The 20,815-nt window shown below is 45.8% G+C and overlaps 1 protein-coding gene across 1 annotated transcript; it reads right to left on the bottom strand.

Moving 5' to 3' along the window:
• Window positions 1-2,630: 2,630 nt before the first annotated feature.
• Window positions 2,631-20,605, bottom strand: LOC140417882 (uncharacterized). Its single transcript, XM_072501314.1, has 4 exons — window positions 20,590-20,605; window positions 19,102-19,396; window positions 18,264-18,343; window positions 2,631-2,944 (listed from the first exon to the last, which is right to left on the bottom strand). The coding sequence occupies exons 1-4, from the start codon at window positions 20,603-20,605 to the stop codon at window positions 2,631-2,633; spliced, it is 705 nt and encodes a 234-aa protein (XP_072357415.1).
• Window positions 20,606-20,815: the final 210 nt, after the last annotated feature.

Raw genomic sequence — 20,815 nt, forward strand, 5'->3', positions numbered from 1 at the left:
TCGAAGAACCGAATGGCCTACTCCTGCACCGGTTTTCTATGTTTCTATGTTGATAAATATCAGTAACCGAACAAATGCAGATATGAAGTAGAAGAAATTTAAACACAGGGTTGTGAGAATATGGACCCTGTTGCCACACGGAGCTTGGAGCAGAGCGTATTGATACATTCATGGGAAGACTTGGAAATACTGGAAAGAGAACAGAATACACCGACACACGGACTGGATGGGAATGGTCAATTAGATGTCGCGCAGGAGGGGACAGTCTGGTCTGGAGCATATAGAACATAGAACAATACAGCGCAGTACAGGCCCTTCGGCCCACGACGTTGCACCGAAACAAAAGCCATCTAACCTACACTATACCATTATCATCCATTTGTTTATCCAATAAACTTTTAAATGCCCTCAATGTTGGCGAGTTCACTACTGTAGCAGTTAGGGCACTCCACGGCCTCACTACTCTTTGCGTAAAGAACCTACCTCTGACCTCTGTCTTATATCTATTACCCCTCAGTTTAAGGCTATGTCCCCTCGTGCTAGCCATTTCCATCCGCGGGAGAAGGCTCTCACTGTCCACCCTATCTAACCCTCTGATCGCAAATATATGCGCAAATACAATTTAGTTGGGCCGAATGGTCTATTCCTCTTCCGCAATTTCTATACGATGCAAACCGCAGATAATACTGCGCACAGAGAACCATGGAGAGAATCAGTCAATGGGCGGAAAGAATTGTAATTGGCAGAGAGCCGGAAGAGGCGGTTCCCAGTGAGGAGCAGTGAAACCCACTGCGGTAACTGAGCACCCTGAACCCAACCGACAACTGTGAGATTGGACAAGTTCCCACGATGACGAGAAACACAAACAGCACAAAGTAAATTTAGAAACAAATCGAAACTAACAGTAAATACATAAATCTAAAGAGAAACGGAGAAAAAGAATTATTGATAGAAGAAAATTGTCAAATCGATGAAAAGGCAATCAGAAACTCCGGGAAATGTTAAACCGCAGTCAGGGATTGACCGCTGACCACCGGTGTTCAATATCAGTTGCGCCCCACAGTTCCTGTTGATTCGCGATAAATTATGTTGGATCTTGCTGTGCCTGGTGATAAAGACCGCTTGGGTTACTGTCCGCCCAGTTATTTTAGGAACAGATTGGCTCACGGATGAAAAAATGATCCCTTGGGTTTGTCTCTCAGCAAGGAAAAAAGGAACTGAGTAGTGATATCCATGGTAGAATCAAACAGAAATAAGGATGACATTCGCTACCTCGGGTGAATGTCTTTCCTTCATGAATGAAATACGATTCGACCATGATTTTCCCATAGCCCTGTTATTATCCTTTTCCCGTATTTGACCTTTACCCGTTTGTAAATCACTGTTCAATCAGCTCCCACCTCCCATTCTGACAATGCATTCCAGATCGTTAGAGCTTGCTGGCTGGAATAAAATATCACCTCAGTCCCCAGTGGTTTGCATTGTAAGAATTGTATTGTAACAGTGAATACAATTCAAATGCAATTAAAGTGATAACATTGCCACACAAACTGAGCAATTCACACGATTGGCAAATACCCCAGGTTAATCAGTGGTTAAACCATTTTTCTTGATCCATGCTCACGTTTTTGTACAGCTCTCCCCGTGTTCTGTGTCACCGTGTGGGTAATCCTCACTATGTTCAGGTTTCTGTACAGCTCTCTCCGTGCTCTGTGTCACCGTGTGGGTAATCCTCACCATGTTCAGGTTTCTGTACAGCTCTCTCCGTGCTCTGTATCACTGTGTGTGTAATCCTCACCATGTTCAGGTTTCTGTACAGCTCCCTCCGTGCTCTGTGTCACTGTGTGTGTAATCCTCACCATGTTCAGGTTTATGTACAGCTCTCTCCGTGCTCTGTGTCACTGCGTGTGTAATCCTCACCATGTTCAGGTTTTTGTACAGCTCTCTCCGTGCTCTGTATCACTGTGTCTGTAATCCTCACCATGTTCAGGTTTCTGTGCAGCTCTCTCCGTGCTCTGTATCACTGTGTGTGTAATCCTCAGCATGTTCAGGTTTCTGTACAGCTCTCTCCGTGCTCTGTATCACTGTGTGTGTAATCCTCACCATGTTCAGGTTTATGTACAGCTCTCCCCGTGTTCTGTGTCACCGTGTGGGTAATCATCACCATGTTCAGGTTTCTGTACAGCTCTCTCCGTGCTCTGTGTCACTGTGTGTGTAATCCTCACCATGTTCAGGTTTCTGTACAGCTGTCTCCGTGCTCTGTGTCACTGTGTGTGTAATCCTCACCATGTTCAGGTTTCTGTACAGCTGTCTCCGTGCTCTGTGTCACTGTGTGTGTAATCCTCACCATGTTCAGGTTTCTGTACAGCTCTCTCCGTGCTCTGTGTCACTGTGTGTGTAATCCTCACCATGTTCAGGTTTCTGTACAGCTCGCTCCGTGCTCTGTGTCACTGTGTGTGTAATCCTCACCATGTTCAGGTTTCTGTACAGCTCACTCCGTGCTCTGTATCACTCTGTGTGTAATCCTCACCATGTTCAGGTTTCTGTACAACTCTCTCCGTGCTCTGTGTCACTGTGTGTGTAATCCTCACCATGTTCAGGTTTTTGTACAGCTCTTTCCGTGCTCTGAATCACTGTGCTGCGCGGCGGCTCAGCTCACAGTAATACACAGCAGAGTCGCTCTGTTGAAGTTTGGAGATCTTTAACCGGCTGATTCTCTTGGCAGTATCAATAGAAGCAGAAATTCTCCCACCGGCAGCGTTTTCTTTATTCTCCTGTCCTGAAGTGTGTCTCTGAAGCAAGTATTCCGGAGCCTGTCCTGAGGACTGACGGTACCAGTGTACTGTGTACTGACAGAACCCTGAATATTCCCAGTTTAAAGTAACTGTGTCACCGGGAGCAGAGGTTTGGAGAGGCGGGTTCTTGGACACCAAGGGACAGGAATCTGGCGGATGAAAAAAACGACATTTGTTTTATTCGGAGAGCCATTATTTGTCAATCACGTGAATAGCTCAGTTGTTTATGGCATTGTTTTTATTTTAATTCTGCTTGAACTGTATGAACTTTTATGTCAACACGAACCAGTGAGGGATGAGTGGTTATTATCTTTCCCGCCACAAGCTCGAAAGTTCCGCCATGCACTGACGGACTGAGTGGTGGGAATTGATTCCACAAAGGTTTATAATCTGGCAATGGTCAATGACCGGGATAGGAAAATGCAGATTTATGGGAAAATTAAATGGTTCATGGGAAGAATTGTATTTCATTGTCAAAAGGGCAGCATCTGCCCGTGGTGCCTAATGCAATCCTTACTTCTGTATGGTTTTACCGTGGATGTGACATTTCTGCTCCTATTTTCCTTGCTGAGGGACAGACGCGAGGGAACATTGTCATATCAGTGAGACAATCTGTTTCCTGATATAATTGGCCGAGTGTAACCGAACTGCATTTATCACTTAGCGCAGCAAGATCCAACAGAAACTGATTGCGATTCATTGGCTATGGATACAAACCGACGTTGGACATCCGTAGTTATATGTCAATCACTGACTGCAATGATTGCCTTTTACTCTATTTGTCTATTTTCTTCAATCAATAATATTTTTCTCCGTTTCTCTTTAAATTGAATCATTTACTGTTAGTTTCATTTTATTTCTACATTTACTTTGCGCTGTCTTTGCTTTTCGTGATCGTGGGAACTTGTCCCAAAGTCTCTCAGTTGTCGGCTGGGTTCAGTCTGTTCAGTTTCCGCAGTGGGTTTACTGTTACTCACTGGCAACTGCCTCTTCCGGCTCTCTGACAATTACAATTCTTTCTGTTTATTAACTGATTCTTTCCCGGGTTCTCTGAGCGGACTTTTCTGTAAGTTTTACATTGTGTATAATTTACTGCAGAGGAATGAACGATTTGGCCCAATTGATTTATGTCTGTGCATACTCCAGGTCAGCCTAACCCGCCCGAAATCGAGTTGGCCATTTCCATCCAGCGCCTTGTTTCGCTCCATTCTGTTTCCCTTCCTTTATTTTCAATCCTACCCATTTCTGAACCAATAGTCTCTGCGCCAACCACTCAATGTGGCAGCGAATTGTATATCCTGCTGTCTCTGAGTTGAAATATCTGTTTTCAATTTGTGTCTGTTTTCTGTTAATGACTATTACATGTTCACCGTCCCTTCCTCTGGAAGAACGCACAAACCGCCATTGAGATTTATGTTCATAATTTAATTTATGTATCAATCCTCCTCGTGATTCTCCATCCTTCGGTGAAAATGGACCCAACATGTTGAATCTTTCCAGAGAGATTTGCATTGTTGCTGATTTCCGTCCTCAGAACTGCAAGATTCAAACGAGATCTCCTTTCAAAGTTGACCCGCAATTCATTTATATCATCGCCGATCCCCTACCTCAACAACTAGTCCCCCATTGTCGCCATTACCTTTGATACTTTTGTATCTAATCATCTATTGAACACTTCTATGAATAAACTCACATCTGAGAATCCAGAACTCTCGGAGGAACAGAAATCAAAGATTCACAAGAATTGATTAACTAAAGAAATGTATCCTCTTCTTTACTCTACTGCCGAAACACATATTCTGAAACTGGGATCCCAAGTTATAACCTAAACAGCGTGGATACACTTACCCAGTATCTGCTCTGCCAAGACCCTTGAACACATTGTATGTTCTGGCGAAGTTACATCTCCGAGCTCTACATTACATGGAATCTCGGTCTAAAGAACTTAATTTCAACTCACAGTAATGTATCTCAGGAATATTTGTTAAATTTCCTCCCAAGCATGGAGATCGTTTCTGAACTGAGGAGACTGAATCCTACGCAGCATTCCAGACCGTAGTCCATTTCAGTCCTTTAATCTCCAAACCCGATAATGCACCCGTGTATCTGGCTGTATTCAGAGATCATCCAATCTTTCTTTCCCCTCCATTAATTATATATTGCTGGTTCTAAATTAACATTCCCCCAGCTTATAATTGTCCTCTATGTTACCGTTCTCCTTTATTATTTTAAGACATGATCCTCATTCTCTCACTGCACTGTCACTGTTTCATTTAACAATAATCAGGGATATTGATAATTACAGCATTCCCACCTTTCAAGCATCTGCATTCAAAATAGGAAGTGTCTGCATTCCCAAACTATCACATTTACATCTGATGGCGGAAAACAAGGAGCAAAGTGAATCTTATATGAAGGCAAATGAAATAAATGGCTGGTACAACGTAACTAATTTCAGTGACGTATTGCACATTAATAAAATTCCATCTGGAGCTGCAATAATCTTTTTCTGAAGTATGCTGTGTCACGCTCCTGCTGTCTAGGGGCAGTTATTGGACGAGCCGCTGCAGGTCTCTAACCTGGCTGTAGTCCTATTACACCATAAGACCATAAATATGAGAATGACTAGAGCGAGGGTAGGTCCGATTAAGGACAGTAGCGGGAGATTGTGTATTGAGTCTGAAGAGATAGGAGAGGTCTTGAACGAGTACTTTTCTTCTGTATTTACAAATGAGAGGGGCGATATTGTTGGAGAGGACAGTGTGAAACAGACTGGTAAGCTCGAGGAAATACTTGTTAGGAAGGAAGATGTGTTGGGCATTTTGAAAAACCTGAGGATAGACAAGTCCCCCGGGCCTGACGGGATATACCCAAGGATTCTATGGGAAGCAAGAGATGAAATTGCAGAGCCGTTGGCAATGATCTTTTCGTCCTCACTGTCAACAGGGGTGGTACCAGGGGATTGGAGAGAGGCGAATGTCGTGCCCCTGTTCAAAAAAGGGACTAGGGATAACCCTGGGAATTACAGGCCAGTTAGTCTTACCTCGGTGGTAGGCAAAGTAATGGAAAGGGTACTGAAGGATAGGATTTCTGAGCATCTGGAAAGACACTGCTTGATTAGGGATAGTCAGCACGGATTTGTGAGCGGTAGGTCTTGCCTTACAAATCTTACTGAATTCTTTGAGGAGGTGACCAAGCATGTGGATGAAGGTAAAGCAGTGGAAGTAGTGTACATGGATTTTAGTAAGGCATTTGATAAGGTTCCCCATGGTAGGCTTCTGCAGAAAGTAAGGAGGCATGGGATAGTGGGAAATTTGGCCAGTTGGATAACGAACTGGCTAATCGCTGGAAGTCAGAGAGTGGTGGTGGATGGCAAATATTCAGCCTGGATCCCAGTTACCAGTGGCGTACCGCAGGGATCAGTTCTGGGTCCTCTGCTGTTTGTGATTTTCATTAATGACTTGCATGAGGGAGTTGAAGGGTGGGTCAGTAAATTTGCAGACGGTACGAAGATTGGTGGAGTTGTGGCCAGATTGGAGGAGGGCTGTTGTCGGCTGCAAAGAGACATAGCTAGGATGCAGAGCTGGGCTGAGAAGTGGCAGATGGAGTTTAACCCTGAAAAGTGTGAGGTTGTCCATTTTGGTAGGACAAATATGAATGCGGAATACAGGGTTAACGGTAGAGTTCTTGGCAATGTGGAGGAGCAGAGAGATCGTGGGGTCTATGTTCATACATCTTTGAAAGTTGCCACTCAAGTGGATAGAGCTGCGAAGAAGGCCTACTGTGTGCTCGCGTTCATTAACAGAGGGATTGAATTTAAGAGCCGTGAGGTGATGATGCAGCTGTACAAAACTTTGGTAAGGCCACATTTGGAGTACTGTGTACAGTGGAAGGATGTGGAAGCTTTGGAAAAGGTGCAAAGAAGATTTACCAGGATGTTACCTGGAATGGAGTGGAGGTCTTACAAGGAAAGGTTGAGGGTGCTAGGCCTTTTCTCATTAGAACGGAGAAGGACAAAGGGCGACTTGATAGAGGTTTATTAGATGATCAGGGGAATAGATAGAGTAGACAGTCAGAGACTTTTTCCCCGGGCGGAACAAACCATTACAAGGGGACATAAATTTAAGGTGAAAGGTGGAAGATATAGGATGGATATCAGAAGTAGGTTCTTTACCCAGAGAGTAGCGGGGGCATGGAATGCACTGCCTGTGGAAGCAGTTGACTCGGAAACATTAGGGACCTTCAAGCAGCTATTGGATAGGTACATGGATTACCGTAAAATAATATAGTGTAGATTTATTTGTTCTTAAGGGCAGCATGGTAGCATTGTGGATAGAACAATTGCTTCACAGCTCCAGGGTCCCAGGTTCGATTCCGGCTTGGGTCACTGTCTGTGCGGAGTCTGCACGTCCTCCCCGTGTCTGCGTGGGTTTCCTCCGGGTGCTCCGGTTTCCTCCCACAGTCCAAAGATGTGCAGGGTAGGTGGATTGGCCATGATAAATTGCCCTTAGTGTCCAAAATTGCCCTTGGTGTTGGGTGGAGGTGTTGAGTTTGGGTAGGGTGTTCTTTCCAAGAGCAAGTGCAGACTCAGGGGGCCGAATGGCCTCCTTCTGCACTGTAAATTCAATGATAATCTATGATTAATCTAGGACAAAGGTTCGGCACAACATCGTGGGCCGAAGGGCCTGTTCTGTGCTGTATTTTCTATGTTCTATGTTCTATGTTAAGACAATAAGAAGTAGGAGCTGAAGTTGGCCACTCGGTCTATCGAGCCTGTTCCTGCATTCAATGAGGTCATGGCTAATCTAATATAATCAAAAGAACAAAGAAAAGTAGAGCACAGGAACAGCCCCTTCGGCCCTCCAAGCCGACCATGCTGCCCGTCTAAACTAAAATCGTCTACACTTCTGGGGGTCCGTATCTCTCTATTCCCATCCTATTCATATATTTGTCAAGATGCCCCTTAAAGGTCACTATCCTTCCTGCTTTCACCACCTCCTCGGGCAACGAGTTCCAGGCACCCACTAACCTCTGTGTAAAAAACGTGCCTCGTACATCTCCTCTAAACCGTCCCCCCCGTCACCCCCGTTCCCCCCACCACCCCGTCCCCCCCCCCCCCCCCCCCCCCCCCGCGCACCTTAATCCTATGCCCGCTAGTAATTGACCCCTCTACCTGGAAAAAAAGTATCTGGCTATCCACTCTGTCTCTGTCCCTCATAATTCTGTAGACCTCTATTACGTCCCCTCAAACTCCATCGTTCCAGTGAGAACAAACGGAGTTTATTCAACCTATCTGAATAGCTAATGCCCTCCATACCAGGAAACATCCTGGTAAATCTCTTCTGCACCCTCTCTAAAGCCTCCACATCCTTCTGGTAGTGTGGCGACCAAAATTGAACACTATACTCCAAGTGTGGCCTAACAAAGGTTCTATATAGCTGCAACATGACGTGGCTATTTTTATACTCAATGCCCCGGCCAATGAAGGCAAGCATGCCGTATGCCTCTTGACTACCTTCTCTGCCTATGTTGCCACTTTTAGTGACCTGTGGACCTGTACCCAAGATCTCTCTGACTGTCAATACTCTTTAGGGTTCTACCATTCACTGTATATTTTCTACCTGTATTAGACCTTCCAAAATGCATTACATCACATTTGTCCGGATTAAACTCCATCTGCCATCTCTCAGCCCAAGTCTCCAAAGGAAATAAATCCTGCTGTATCCCCTGACAGTCCTAATCTCTATCCACAATTCCACCAACCTTTGTGTCGTCCGCAAACTGACTAATCAGACGCGCTACATTTTCCTCCAAATCATTTGTATATACTACGAACAGCAAAGGTCCCAGCACTGATCCCTGCGAAACACCACTAGTCACAGCCCTCCAATCAGAAAAGCACCCTTCCATTGCTACTCTCTGCCTTCTATGACCTAGCAAGTTCTGTATCCATATAGACAACATACACTGCCCTACCTGCAGCAACCATCTTTGTGACCGCCTCGAAAAAGTCAAGTTAGCGAGACACGACATCCCCTTCACAAAACCGTGCTGTCTTTCGCTCATATGTCTACTTGCTTCCAAATAGTAGTAGATCCTGTCTCGAAGAATTCTGTCCGGTAATTTCCCTACCAGTGACGTAAGGGTCACCGGCCTGTAGTCCCCCGGATTATCCTTGCTACCCTTCTTAAACAATGGAACAACATTGGCTATTATCCAGTCCTCCGGGACATCACCGGAAGACAATGAGGGTCCAACGATTTCTGTCAAGACCTCAGCAGTTTTCTCTCTTGCCTCCTTCAGTATTCTGGGGCAGATCCCATCATGCCCTGGGGCCTTATCCACCTTAATCTTTTTCATGACGATAATCCTCAACTCTACTGTCCCACCTTATACCCCTAGCGCTCGATCCCCTCATTGATTAAATATCTGCCTCTCTCAGCCTTGAACATGCTTAGCGCCAGTATTCCACAGATTCACGGCTCTCTGAGAGAACAGATTCCTCCTGATCTCTGTTTTATCTGGCGTGCTTTGACTCAGATATCATGCTCTCTGGTTCGAGACACTCGAGACACAAGAGGAAATCCTCTCAGCATCCAGCCTGTCAAGCCCCCAGAGTATCCTATATGTCTCAATAAGGTTACGTCTCTTTCTTTGAAACTCCTTCATAGAAATTACCTCCAAAGACGGGATCAACCTCGTGATTTTTCTCCGGACTGTTTCAAATGTCGGTATATACATTTCCTGAAATGTTGAGTTTATTCACACGGTGCATCAATCACATTGCGCAGTTTGGAGAACGAACGGCTGCCGTGAAGAGAGCTCTAAGACCCGACTTGGTCAGCACGGGGGGCAGCATGGTAGCACAAGTGGGTAGAACTGTGGCTGCACAGCGCCAGGGTCCCAGGTTCGATTCCCTGCTGGGTCACTGTCTGTGCGGAGTCTGCACGTTCTCCCCGTGTCTGCGTGGGATTCCTCCGGGTGCTCCGGTAGTAGCCATGCTAAATTGCCTTTAGTGACCAAAAAGATTAGGAGGGGTTATTGGGTTACGGAATAGGGTGGGAATGTGGGCTTAAGTGTGTCGGTGCAGACTCAATGGGCCGAATGGCCTCCTTCTGCACTGTATGTTCTATGTTCTTGGTGCCCAAATGGACAGACAGAGACCCCCCCTTACAGTCCAACTCCGACAGCGGAGTCCGCACTATTGACGATCGACAATCTGCTTTCATTAAAAACAGTTAGGAATGAGAGAGCCTGTGATGTTGAGCATGCACCTGATGTGCCATTAAACCGAGTAATGGTCCACATACTGTCAACCGCCGCCAACACCACCCAACCACAATTACCACTACCCCTATCCCTCTAACCTCCTGCTCCACATACAGTTTCCACAGGAAAGACCTGAACCCAACTCCAGAATCATATTCTGCTCTGAAATCAAAATCTTTTTTTTTTCAGCATGGAAACAGGCCCTTCGGCCCAACCAGTCCATGCCGCCCAGTTTTTACCAATAAGCTAGTCCCAGTTGCCCGCACTTGGCCCATAACCCTCTATACCCATCTTACCCATATAACTATCTAAATGCTTTTTAAAAGACACAATTGTACCCGCCTCTACTACTACCTCTGGCAGCCCATTCCAGACACTCACTACCCTCTGAGTGAATAAATTGCCCCTCTGGGCCCTTCTGAAACTCTCCCCTCTCACCTTAAACCTATGCCCTCTAGTTTTAGACTCCCCTACCTTTGGGAAAAGATGTTGACTATCTACCTTATCTATGCCCCTCATTATTTTATAGACCTCTATAAGATCACCCCTAAGCCTCCTACGCTCCAGGGGAAAAAGTCCCAGTCTATCCAGCCTCTCCTTATAACTCAAACCATCAAGTCCCGGCAACATCCTAGTAAATCTTTTCTGCACTCTTTCTAGTTTAATAATATCCTTTCTATAATAGGGCGACCAGAACTGCACACAGTATTCCAAGTGTGGCCGTACCAATGTCTTGTACAACTTCAACAAGACGTCCCAACTCCTGTATTCAATGTTCTGACCAATGAAACCAAGCATGCCGAATGCCTTCTTCACCACCCTGTCCACCTGCGACTCCACCTTCAAGGAGCTATGAACCTGTACTCCTAGATCTTTTTGTTCTATAGCTCTCCCCAACGCCATACCATTAACTGAGTAGGTCCTGGCCTGATTCGATCTGCCAAAATGCATCACCTCACATTTATCTAAATTAAACTCCATCTGCCATTCGTCGGCCCACTGGCCTAATTGATCAAGATCCCGTTGCAATCCTAGATAACCTTCTTCACTCTCCACTGTGCCACCAATCTTGGTGTCATCTGCAAACTTACTAACCATGCCTCCTAAATTCTCATCCAAATCATTAATATAAATCACAAATAACAGTGGACCCAGCACCGATCCACTGGTCACAGGCCTCCAGTTTGAAAAACAACCCTCTACAACCACCCTCTGTCTTCTGTCGTCCAGCCAATTTTGAATCCAATTGGCAACCTCACCCTGGATCCCGTGAGCTTTAACCTTCTGCAACAACCTACCATGCGGTACCTTGTCAAAAGCTTTGCTAAAGTCCATGTAGACAACGTCTACTGCACTGCCCTCATCTACCTTCTTGGTCACCCCCTCAAAAAACTCAATCAAATTTGTGAGACATGATTTTCCATGCACAAAGCTATGCTGACTGCCCCGAATCAGTCCTTGTCTCTCTAAATGCTTGTAGATCCTGTCTCTCAGAATATCTTCCAGCAACTTACCTACTACAGACGTTAGGCTCACCGGTCTGTAGTTCCCAGGCTTTTCACTGCTGCCCTTCTTAAACAAGGGCACAACATTCGCCACTCTCCAATCTTCAGGCACCTCAGCTGTGGCTGCCGATGATGCAAATATCTCTGTTAGGGGACCGCAATTTCCTCCCTAGCCTCCCACAACATCCTGGGATACATTTCATCAGGTCCCGGGGATTTATCTACCTTGATGCGCTTTAAGACTTCTAGCACGTCATCCTCTGTAATATGCACACTTCTCAAGACATCACTATTTATTTCCCTTAGTTTCCTAACATCCATGCCTTTCTCCACCGTGAATACCGATGAGAAATATTCATTCAGGATCTCACCCAACTCTTGTGGCTCTGCACATAGATGTCCTTGTTGATCCTTAAGAGGCCCTACTCTGTCCCTAGTTACTCTTTTCCCCTTTATGTATCTGTAGAATCTCTTTGGATTCTCCTTTGCATTATTTGCCAAAGCAATTTCATGTCCCTTTTTTGCCCTCCTGATTTCCCTCTTAACTCTATTTCGTCAATCTCTATACTCTTCAAGGGATCCACTTGATCCCAGTTGTTTATGTACGTCATATGCCTCCTTCTTTTTTTGACCAGAGTCTCAATATCCCGAGTCATCCAGGGTTCCCTACTTCTACCAGCCTTGCCCAGCACTCTAAAAGGAATGTGCTTACCCTGCACCCTGGTTAACACATTTTTAAAAGCCTCCCATTTACCAGCCGTCCCTTTGTCTGCCAACAGTCTCCCCCAATCTACCTCTGAAAGTTCCTGTCTGATACCATCAAAATTTGCCTTGCCCCAATTAACATAAGAACTAGGAGCAGGAGTAGGCCATCTGGCCCCTCGAGCCTGCTCCGCCATTCAATGAGATCATGGCTGATCTTTTGTGGACTCAGCTCCACTTTCCGGCCCAAACACCATAACCCTTAATCCCTTTATTCTTCAAAAAACTATCTATCTTTATCTTAAAAACATTTAATGAAGGAGCCTCTACTGCTTCACTGGGCAAGGAATTCCATAGATTCACAACCCTTTGGGTGAAGAAGTTCCTCCTAAACTCAGTCCTAAATCTACTTCCCCTTATTTTGAGGCCATGTCCCCTAGTTCTGCTTTCACCCGCCAGTGGAAACAACCTGCCCGCATCTATCCTATCTATTCCCTTCATAATCTTATATGTTTCTATAAGATCCCCCCTCATCCTTCTAAATTCCAACGAGTACAGTCCCAGTCTACTCAACCTCTCCTCGTAATCCAGCCCCTTCAACTCTGGGATTAACCTAGTGAATCTCCTCTGCACACCCTCCAGTGCCAGTACGTCCTTTCTCAAGTAAGGAGACCAAAACTGAACACAATACTCCAGGTGTGGCCTCACTAACACCTTATACAATTGCAGCATAACCTCCCTAGTCTTAAACTCCATCCCTCTAGCAATGAAGGACAAAATTCCATTTGCCTTCTTAATCACCTGTTGCACCTGAAAACCAACTTTCTGCGACTCATGCACGAGCACACCCAGGTCTCTCTGCACAGCAGCATGTTTTAATATTTTATCATTTAAATAATAATCCCTTTTGCCGTTATTCTTACCAAAATGGATAACCTCACATTTGTCAACATTGTATTCCATCTGCCAGACCCTAGCCCATTCACTTAGCCTGTCCAAATCCCTCTGCAGACTTCCAGTATCCTCTGCACTTTTTGCTTTACCACTTCTCTTAGTGTCGTCTGCAAACTTGGACACATTGCCCTTGGTCCCCAACTCCAAATCATCTATGTAAATTGTGAACAGTTGTGGGCCCAACACTGATCCCTGAGGGACACCACTAGCTACTGATTGCCAACCAGAGAAACACCCATTAATCCCCACTCTTTGCTTTCTATTAATTAACCAATCCTCTATCCATGCTCCTACTTTACCCTTAATGCCATGCATCTTTATCTTATGCAACAACCTTTTGTGTGGCACCTTGTCAAAGGCTTTCTGGAAATCCAGATATACCACATCCATTGGCTCCCCGTTATCTACCGCACTGTTAATGTCCTCAAAAAATTCCACTAAATTAGATAGGCACGACCTGCCCTTTATGAACCCATGCTGCGTCTGTCCAATGGGACAATTTCCATCCAGATGCCTCGCTATTTCTTCCTTGATGATAGATTCCAGCATCTTCCCTACTACCGAAGTTAAGCTCACTGGCCTATAATTACCCACTTTCTGCCTACCTCCTTTTTTAAACAGTGGTGTCACGTTTGCTAATTTCCAATCCGCCGGGACCACCCCAGAGTCTAGTGAATTTTGGTAAATTATCACTAGTGCATTTGCAATTTCCCTAGCCATCTCTTTTAGCACTCTGGGATGCATTCCATCAGGGCCAGGAGACTTGTCTACCTTTAGCCCCATTAGCTTGCCCATCACTACCTCCTTGGTGATATCAATCCTCTCAAGGTCCTCACCTGTCATAGCCTCATTTCCATCAGTCACTGGCATGTTATTTGTGTCTTCCACTGTGAAGACCGACCCAAAAAACCTGTTCAGTTCCTCAGCCATTTCCTCATCTCCCATTATTAAATCTCCCTTCTCATCCTCTAAAGGACCAATCTTTACCTTAGCCACTCTTTTTTGTTTTATGTATTTGTAGAAACTTTTACTATCTGTTTTTATATTCTGAGCAAGTTTACTCTCATAATCTATCTTACTCTTCTTTATAGCTTTTTTAGTAGCTTTCTGTTGCCCCCTAAAGATTTCCCAGTCCTCTAGTCTCCCACTGATCTTTGCTACTTTGTATGTTTTTTCCTTCAATTTGATACTCTCCCTTATTTCCTTAGATATCCACGGTCGATTGTCCCTCTTTTTACCGTCCTTCCTTTTTGTTGATATAAACCTTTGCTGGGCACTGTGAAAAATCACTTGGAAGGTTCTCCACTGTTCCTCAACTGTTTCACCATAAAGTCTTTGCTCCCAGTCTACCTTAGCTAGTTCTTCTCTCATCCCATTGTAATCTCCTTTTTTTAAGCACAAAACACTAGTGCTTGATTTTACCTTCTCACCCTCCATCTGTATTTTAAATTCCACCATATTGTGATCGCTCCTTCCGAGAGGATCCCTAACTATGAGATCCTGAATCAATCCTGTCTCATTACACAGGACCAGATCTAGAACCGCTTGTTCCCTCATAGGTTCCATTACATACTGTTCGAGGAAACTATCGCGGATACATTCTATAAACTCCTCCTCAAGGCTGCCTTGACCGACCTGGTTAAACCAATCAACATGTAGATTAAAATCCCCCATGATAACTGCTGTACCATTTCTACATGCATCTGTTATTTCTTTGTTTATTGCCTGCCCCACCATAATGTTACTATTTGGTCTATAGATTACTCCTATCAGTGACTTTTTCGCCTTACTATTCCTGATTTCCACCCAAATGGATTCAACCTTATCCTCCATAGCACCGATGTCATCCCTTACTGTTGCCCGGATGTCATCCTTAAATAACAGAGCTACACCACCTCCCTTACCATCCACTCTGTCTTTCCGAAAAGTTTGATACCCTCGGATATTTAACTCCCAGTCGTGACCATCCTTTAACCATGTTTCAGTCATGGCCACTAAATCATAGTCATTCACGATGATTTGCGCCATCAACTCATTTACCTTATTCCGAATACTACGAGCATTCAGGTAAAGTACACTTATGTTGGCTTTTTTACCTCTGTTCTGAATCTTAACACCTCGATCAGTAACCTCTCCTAAGTTATATTTACTCTTAACTTTTCTCCTAATTTTCCTTGTCGTCGAACCCACATCTTCCTGTAACAACCTGCCGCATCGCTTACCATTTATGTTTTCACTTCCCGTTTTATTTCTTTTAGTATTCCTGGTCCTATTCACTGAGCTCCCCTCAGTCACTGTACCTTGGACTGTCGCCCTTTTTGATTTTTGACTATGGCTTCTCTGCCTTACACTTTCCCCCTTACTGCCTTTTATTTCTGTCCCTGTTTTACTACCTTCCAACTTCCTGCATCGGTTCCCATCCCCCTGCCACATTAGTTTAAACTCTCCCCAACAGCTCTAGCAAACACACCCCTAGGACATCGGTTCCAGTCCTGCCCAGGTGCAGACCGTCCGGTTTGTACTGGTCCCACCTCCCCCAGAATCGGTTCCAATGTCCCAGGAGTTTGAATCCCCCCCTCTTGCACCATCTCTCGAGCCACGTATTCATCCTCTCTATCCTGACATTCCTACTCTGACTAGCTCGTGGCACTGGTAGTAATCCTGAGATTACTACCTTTGAGGTCCTACTTTTTAGTTTAACTCCTAGCTCCCTAAATTCAGCTTGTAGGACCTCGTCCCGTTTTTTTACCTATATCGTTGGTGCCTACGTGCACCACGACAGCTGGCTGTTCACGCTCCCCCCCAGAATGTCCTGCAGCCGCTCCGAGACATCCTTGACCCTTGCACCAGGGAGGCAACATACCATCCTGGAGTCTCTATTTTGTCCGCAGAACCGCCTGTCTATTCCCCTTACAATTGAGTCCCCTATCACTATAGCCGTGCCATTCTTCTTCCTGCCCAGCTGCGCAGCAGAGCCAGCCACGGTGCCATGAACCCGGCTGCTTACGCCTTCCCCTGGTGAGCCATCTCCCTCAACAGTATCCAAAGCGGTATATCTGTTTTGCAGGGAGATGACCGCAGAGGACACCTGCACTGCCTTCCTACACTTGCTGTCTTTTGGTCACCCATTTACTACCTCCCTCAGTACCTTTCACCTGCGGTGTGACCAACTCGCTAAATGTGCTATTCACGACGTCCTCAGCATCGCGGACGCTCCAAAGGGAGTCCATCCGCAGCTCCAGAGCCATCAAGCGGTCTAACAGGAGCTGCAACTGGACACACTTCCTGCACGTGAAGGAGCCAGGGACAGTGGACGTGGAATTTTAACTCTTGGGCCAGACCTATCATTCTCCATAGCTATCTTAAAACTAATGGAGTTATGGTCACTTGTCCCAAAGTGATCCCTCACTAACACTTCTGTCACTTGCCCTTCCTTATTTCCCATGACGAGGTCAAGTTTTGCCCCCTCTCTAGTCGGTCCATCCACATACTGAATGAGAAATTCCTCCTGAATACACTCAACAAATTTCCCTCGATCCAAGCCCCTAATGCTATGGCTGTCCCAGTCAATGTTGGGAAAGTTAAAGTCCCCTACTACTACCACCCTATTTTTCTTGCAGCTATCTGTAATCTCCTTACATATTTGCTCCTCAATTTCCCGCTGACTATTTGGGGGCCTGTAGAACAGTCCTATCAAGGTGATCTCTCCCTTCTTATTTTTCAGTTCCACCCATATAGACTCAGTGGGCGAACCCTCGGATATATCCCCTCTAAGTACTGCCGTGATGTTCTCCCTAATCAAAAACGCCACTCCCCCTCCTCTCTTACCTCCTGTTCTATCCTTTCTATAGCATCTGTACCCCGGAACATTGAGCTGCCAGTCCTGCCCCACCCTTAGCCATGTTTCAGTCATAGCTATAATATCCCAGTCCCATGTGCCCATCCATGCCCTGAGTTCATCCGCTTTGCCCGTCAGGCCCCTTGCATTGAAATAAATGCAGTTTAATGTAGACCTTCCTTGCTCTCTGCCCTGCTTTCTCTGGTCATGCTTTACACATTCTCCCTTCCTGCCTTTTGTTTCCGTCCCCACTGACTTCCTACATCGGTTCCCATCCCCCTGCCACATTAGTTTAAACCCTCCCCAACTGCACTAGCAAACACACACCCGAGAACATTGGTTCCGGTCCCACCCAGATGCAGACCGTCCGATTTGTACAGGTCCCACCTCCCCCAGAACCGGTCCCAATGTCCCAGGAATTTGAAACCCTCCCTCTTGCACCATCTCTCAAGCCACGTATTCATCCTAGTTATCCTGTCATTCCTACTCTGACTATCACGTGGCACTGGTAGCAATCCTGAGATTACTACCTTTGAGGTCCTACTTTTTAGTTTAACTCCTAACTCCCTAAATTCAGCTTGTAGGACCTCATCCCGTTTTTTACCTATATCGTTGGTGCCTATATGCACCACGACAGCTGGCTGTTCACCCTCCCCCTCCAGAATGCCCTGCAGCCACTCCGAGACATCCTTGACCCTTGCACCAGGGAGGCAACATACCAACCTGGATTCTCGTTTGCGACCACAGAAACGCCTGTCTATTCCCCTTACAATTGAATCCCCTATCACTATAGCTCTGCCACTCTTTTTCCCGCCCTTCTGTGCAGCAGAGCCAGCCACGGTGCCATGAACCTGGCTGCTGCCACCTTCCCCTGGTGAGCCATCTCCCCCAACAGTTTCCAAAACGGTAAATCTGCACGGCCTTCCTACTCTTCCTCTGTCTGTTGGTCACCCATTCCCTATCTGCCTCAGTAATTTTAATCTGCGGTGTGACCAACTCACTGGATGTGCTGTCCACAACTTCCTCAGCATCGCGGATGCTCCAGGATTCCTCAGCATCGCGGATGATCTGCAGCCAATAATATTACTTATAACGCAGATGAGCTCCAGTTTCAATCGGTTTTAAGAAATACAGATCATAATTATAAATTGAACATTCACCGACACACTCTGTAACACAGCGGGGTTTGGAGACACTTACCGGCTGTGACAGTCACCACCGTCCCAGATCCCTCTGCAGAAGCATCGTACCATATATTACACAGTGACGCGGTTCTCAGACTCCCCGGTACAATAACCACTGACACCTCAACCCGCAGGAAAATGATCACCAGTCATTCGAAGCTGCCCAATTATTCGGAGGTTTGAAATACATAAACAACACCCAACGTTTCAAAGACTTTGTTGATTTAAACCGTTCTCTGTAAGGCCCTGAGCTATGACTAAATTGTACGAGGCAGGAAATATTCGCTTCATATAAACCAAGAAAAATGGAAAAGAAAGATGAAAATGGTGGAAATTACAATGAAACGTAACCAGGTTACAGCCACAATAACATCAGCCCGAAAATTCGCTGCCAGGCCGGGCGAATTGTTATTTGCTTTGTACGGAGGAAATTGTCCAGATCTCTGTCACTGTGAATATCCCAAAGTAGCACCGTATGGCAAGTCAATATAAAAACCCCGGCTATATGGTGAACGTCGGGACATAACTTCAGCAGTGGGGACTGCGGTTCCCGGTTCCAGCTGTTGGAACAGGATCCGTCTGGTCTGAGGGTCTGTCACTGAGATCAGTTATTCCCAATCTCCATTCACTGACCCTAATTCCGGGAAAAGCATCAACATCCGCACACACTCAGCGTTTATAAAACTCAAGATGTCACCGGTAATGATCCAGTCTCATTATAAACCAGAGCATGGGATAGACAGTGTGAGGTGGAACTGTGGGGGTTTCAGGGCAGATTAACTCCGCTTTTACGTTTATTTATGTGATAATCCGCAGTGAGGGATTTTGTATCGCGGGAAGCCGAGAACCATCACTGTGTGTTCCAGTATTCGTACTGAGCTTTACAGTAATAGGTGGCGCTGTCTTCAACTCTCACATCCCGAATTTCCAGCCAAAATGTCCTTGCTGCTTCATTCACCGACACAACAAACCTCCCTCCGCTGGAGACCCGCTCCCGCTGTGTGCCGGGCTGGGTTTGTCTGAAGAAATCCCCGCTCTTCAATTTAACAGTATAGCCTCCACCATATAAAACACAGGAGATGGTGAGAGACTGGCACTCCTCCCTGGTCACCGCTGCCGGGCTCTGTGTCACTGACTGACTCAAACATCCTGGAAATTAAACAGAGACAGTTTAATGGACCATCATAGCCAGAAACACACATCAGGGCTAAAACCCCAGACAGGGTCTGTAATTAGAATGGATTCGGGCAGCTTTATATTAAATCCACACAATGTGGGTTAGTTTGATCGGTACTCACCGGGTAAACAGACACACAGGGTGAAAACAAGGAGGCTTCCCATCGTTCTGCTGCCTGGAGCTGATAGTTTAGATGACGGGGATCTGGAGACTGCAGACCTGGACTGCTCTGGAGCACTGTTCCTCAGAGCTGAATTGAAATTAAATTACGCCCTCATATCGGCAAATTAGGCCACGCCCACAGTCCACCTCACAACAGAACTTGAGTATTTAAGGGGGACAGCCTGTTGTGAACACTCAGCCGAAGATCCACAGCTCCTGCTACCAGGGAGCCTCCAGTTACCTGTCGCTTCATTGGATTTGTCAGCTGCGGTTGAAACGGAGCTCAAACTGGGCGCCAAGGTAGCACAGTGGTTGCTTCACAGCGCCAGGGTCCAGGGGTCGATTTGTGACTTGGGTCACTGTCTGTGCGGAGTCTGCACGTTCTCCCCGTGTCTGTGTGGGTTTCCTCCGGGTGCTCCGGTTTCCTCCCACAAGTCCCGAAAGACGTGCTGTTAGATGAATTGGACATTCTGAATTCTCCCTCTGTGTACCCGAACAGGCGACGGAATGTGGCGACTAGGGGATTTTCACAGTAACTTCATTGCAGTGTTAATGTAAGCCTACTTGCGACAATAATAAAGATTATTATGATTATTATAAAAATCCCCCCCCCACCTCAGTCTATTTCTATTGAACAGGGGGGTTGAGGACGTGTTGTTTTGTCACTGGAGGCTCCCGCCCCTATCCCTTAGTGCAGTGAGTTGGGAGATCGGTCCATGTGATTTTGTTGGGTGGTCGTATTTCCACTATTATTGCAATGGTGCCGGTAATACCTTTAACAAACCCTGAACGGATTCACGGAGCCTCGGTTAAGTGACTGATCAGAATGCCGGAGCCTCAGAACCAGCAGCTTCCTTCAATCCAGAAACTGATGATCAGGTTACAATATGACACAGACCACTGATAATATCCAGGTAGATATTTATAATATACATGATGATTACTGCACCATCGCCGTCTATGTTTTATAATACCAACAATGCTTCAATTTAGTAACGATTACTTTCCAGTTCTGTCATATTCAGAATGCTCATTTGTAGTGACAGAGAATGGACAAATATTCAGAAGGGCAATGCACACTGTGGGATCGGGTTAGGGGCTTGGAAGAATGAGGACAGACAATATAAAGTGAATGCTGCAAGTTGTAAGGCACTGTGGAAAGAGCGAGAGAGGTGATGTGACGGGAGGAAAGGTTGAGACTTCTGTTAAATGCATTTTAGGTTATTGGC

The sequence above is a fragment of the Scyliorhinus torazame genome, chromosome 5 (assembly GCF_047496885.1).
Source record: "Scyliorhinus torazame isolate Kashiwa2021f chromosome 5, sScyTor2.1, whole genome shotgun sequence".
NCBI classification, from domain to species: Eukaryota; Metazoa; Chordata; class Chondrichthyes; order Carcharhiniformes; family Scyliorhinidae; genus Scyliorhinus; species Scyliorhinus torazame.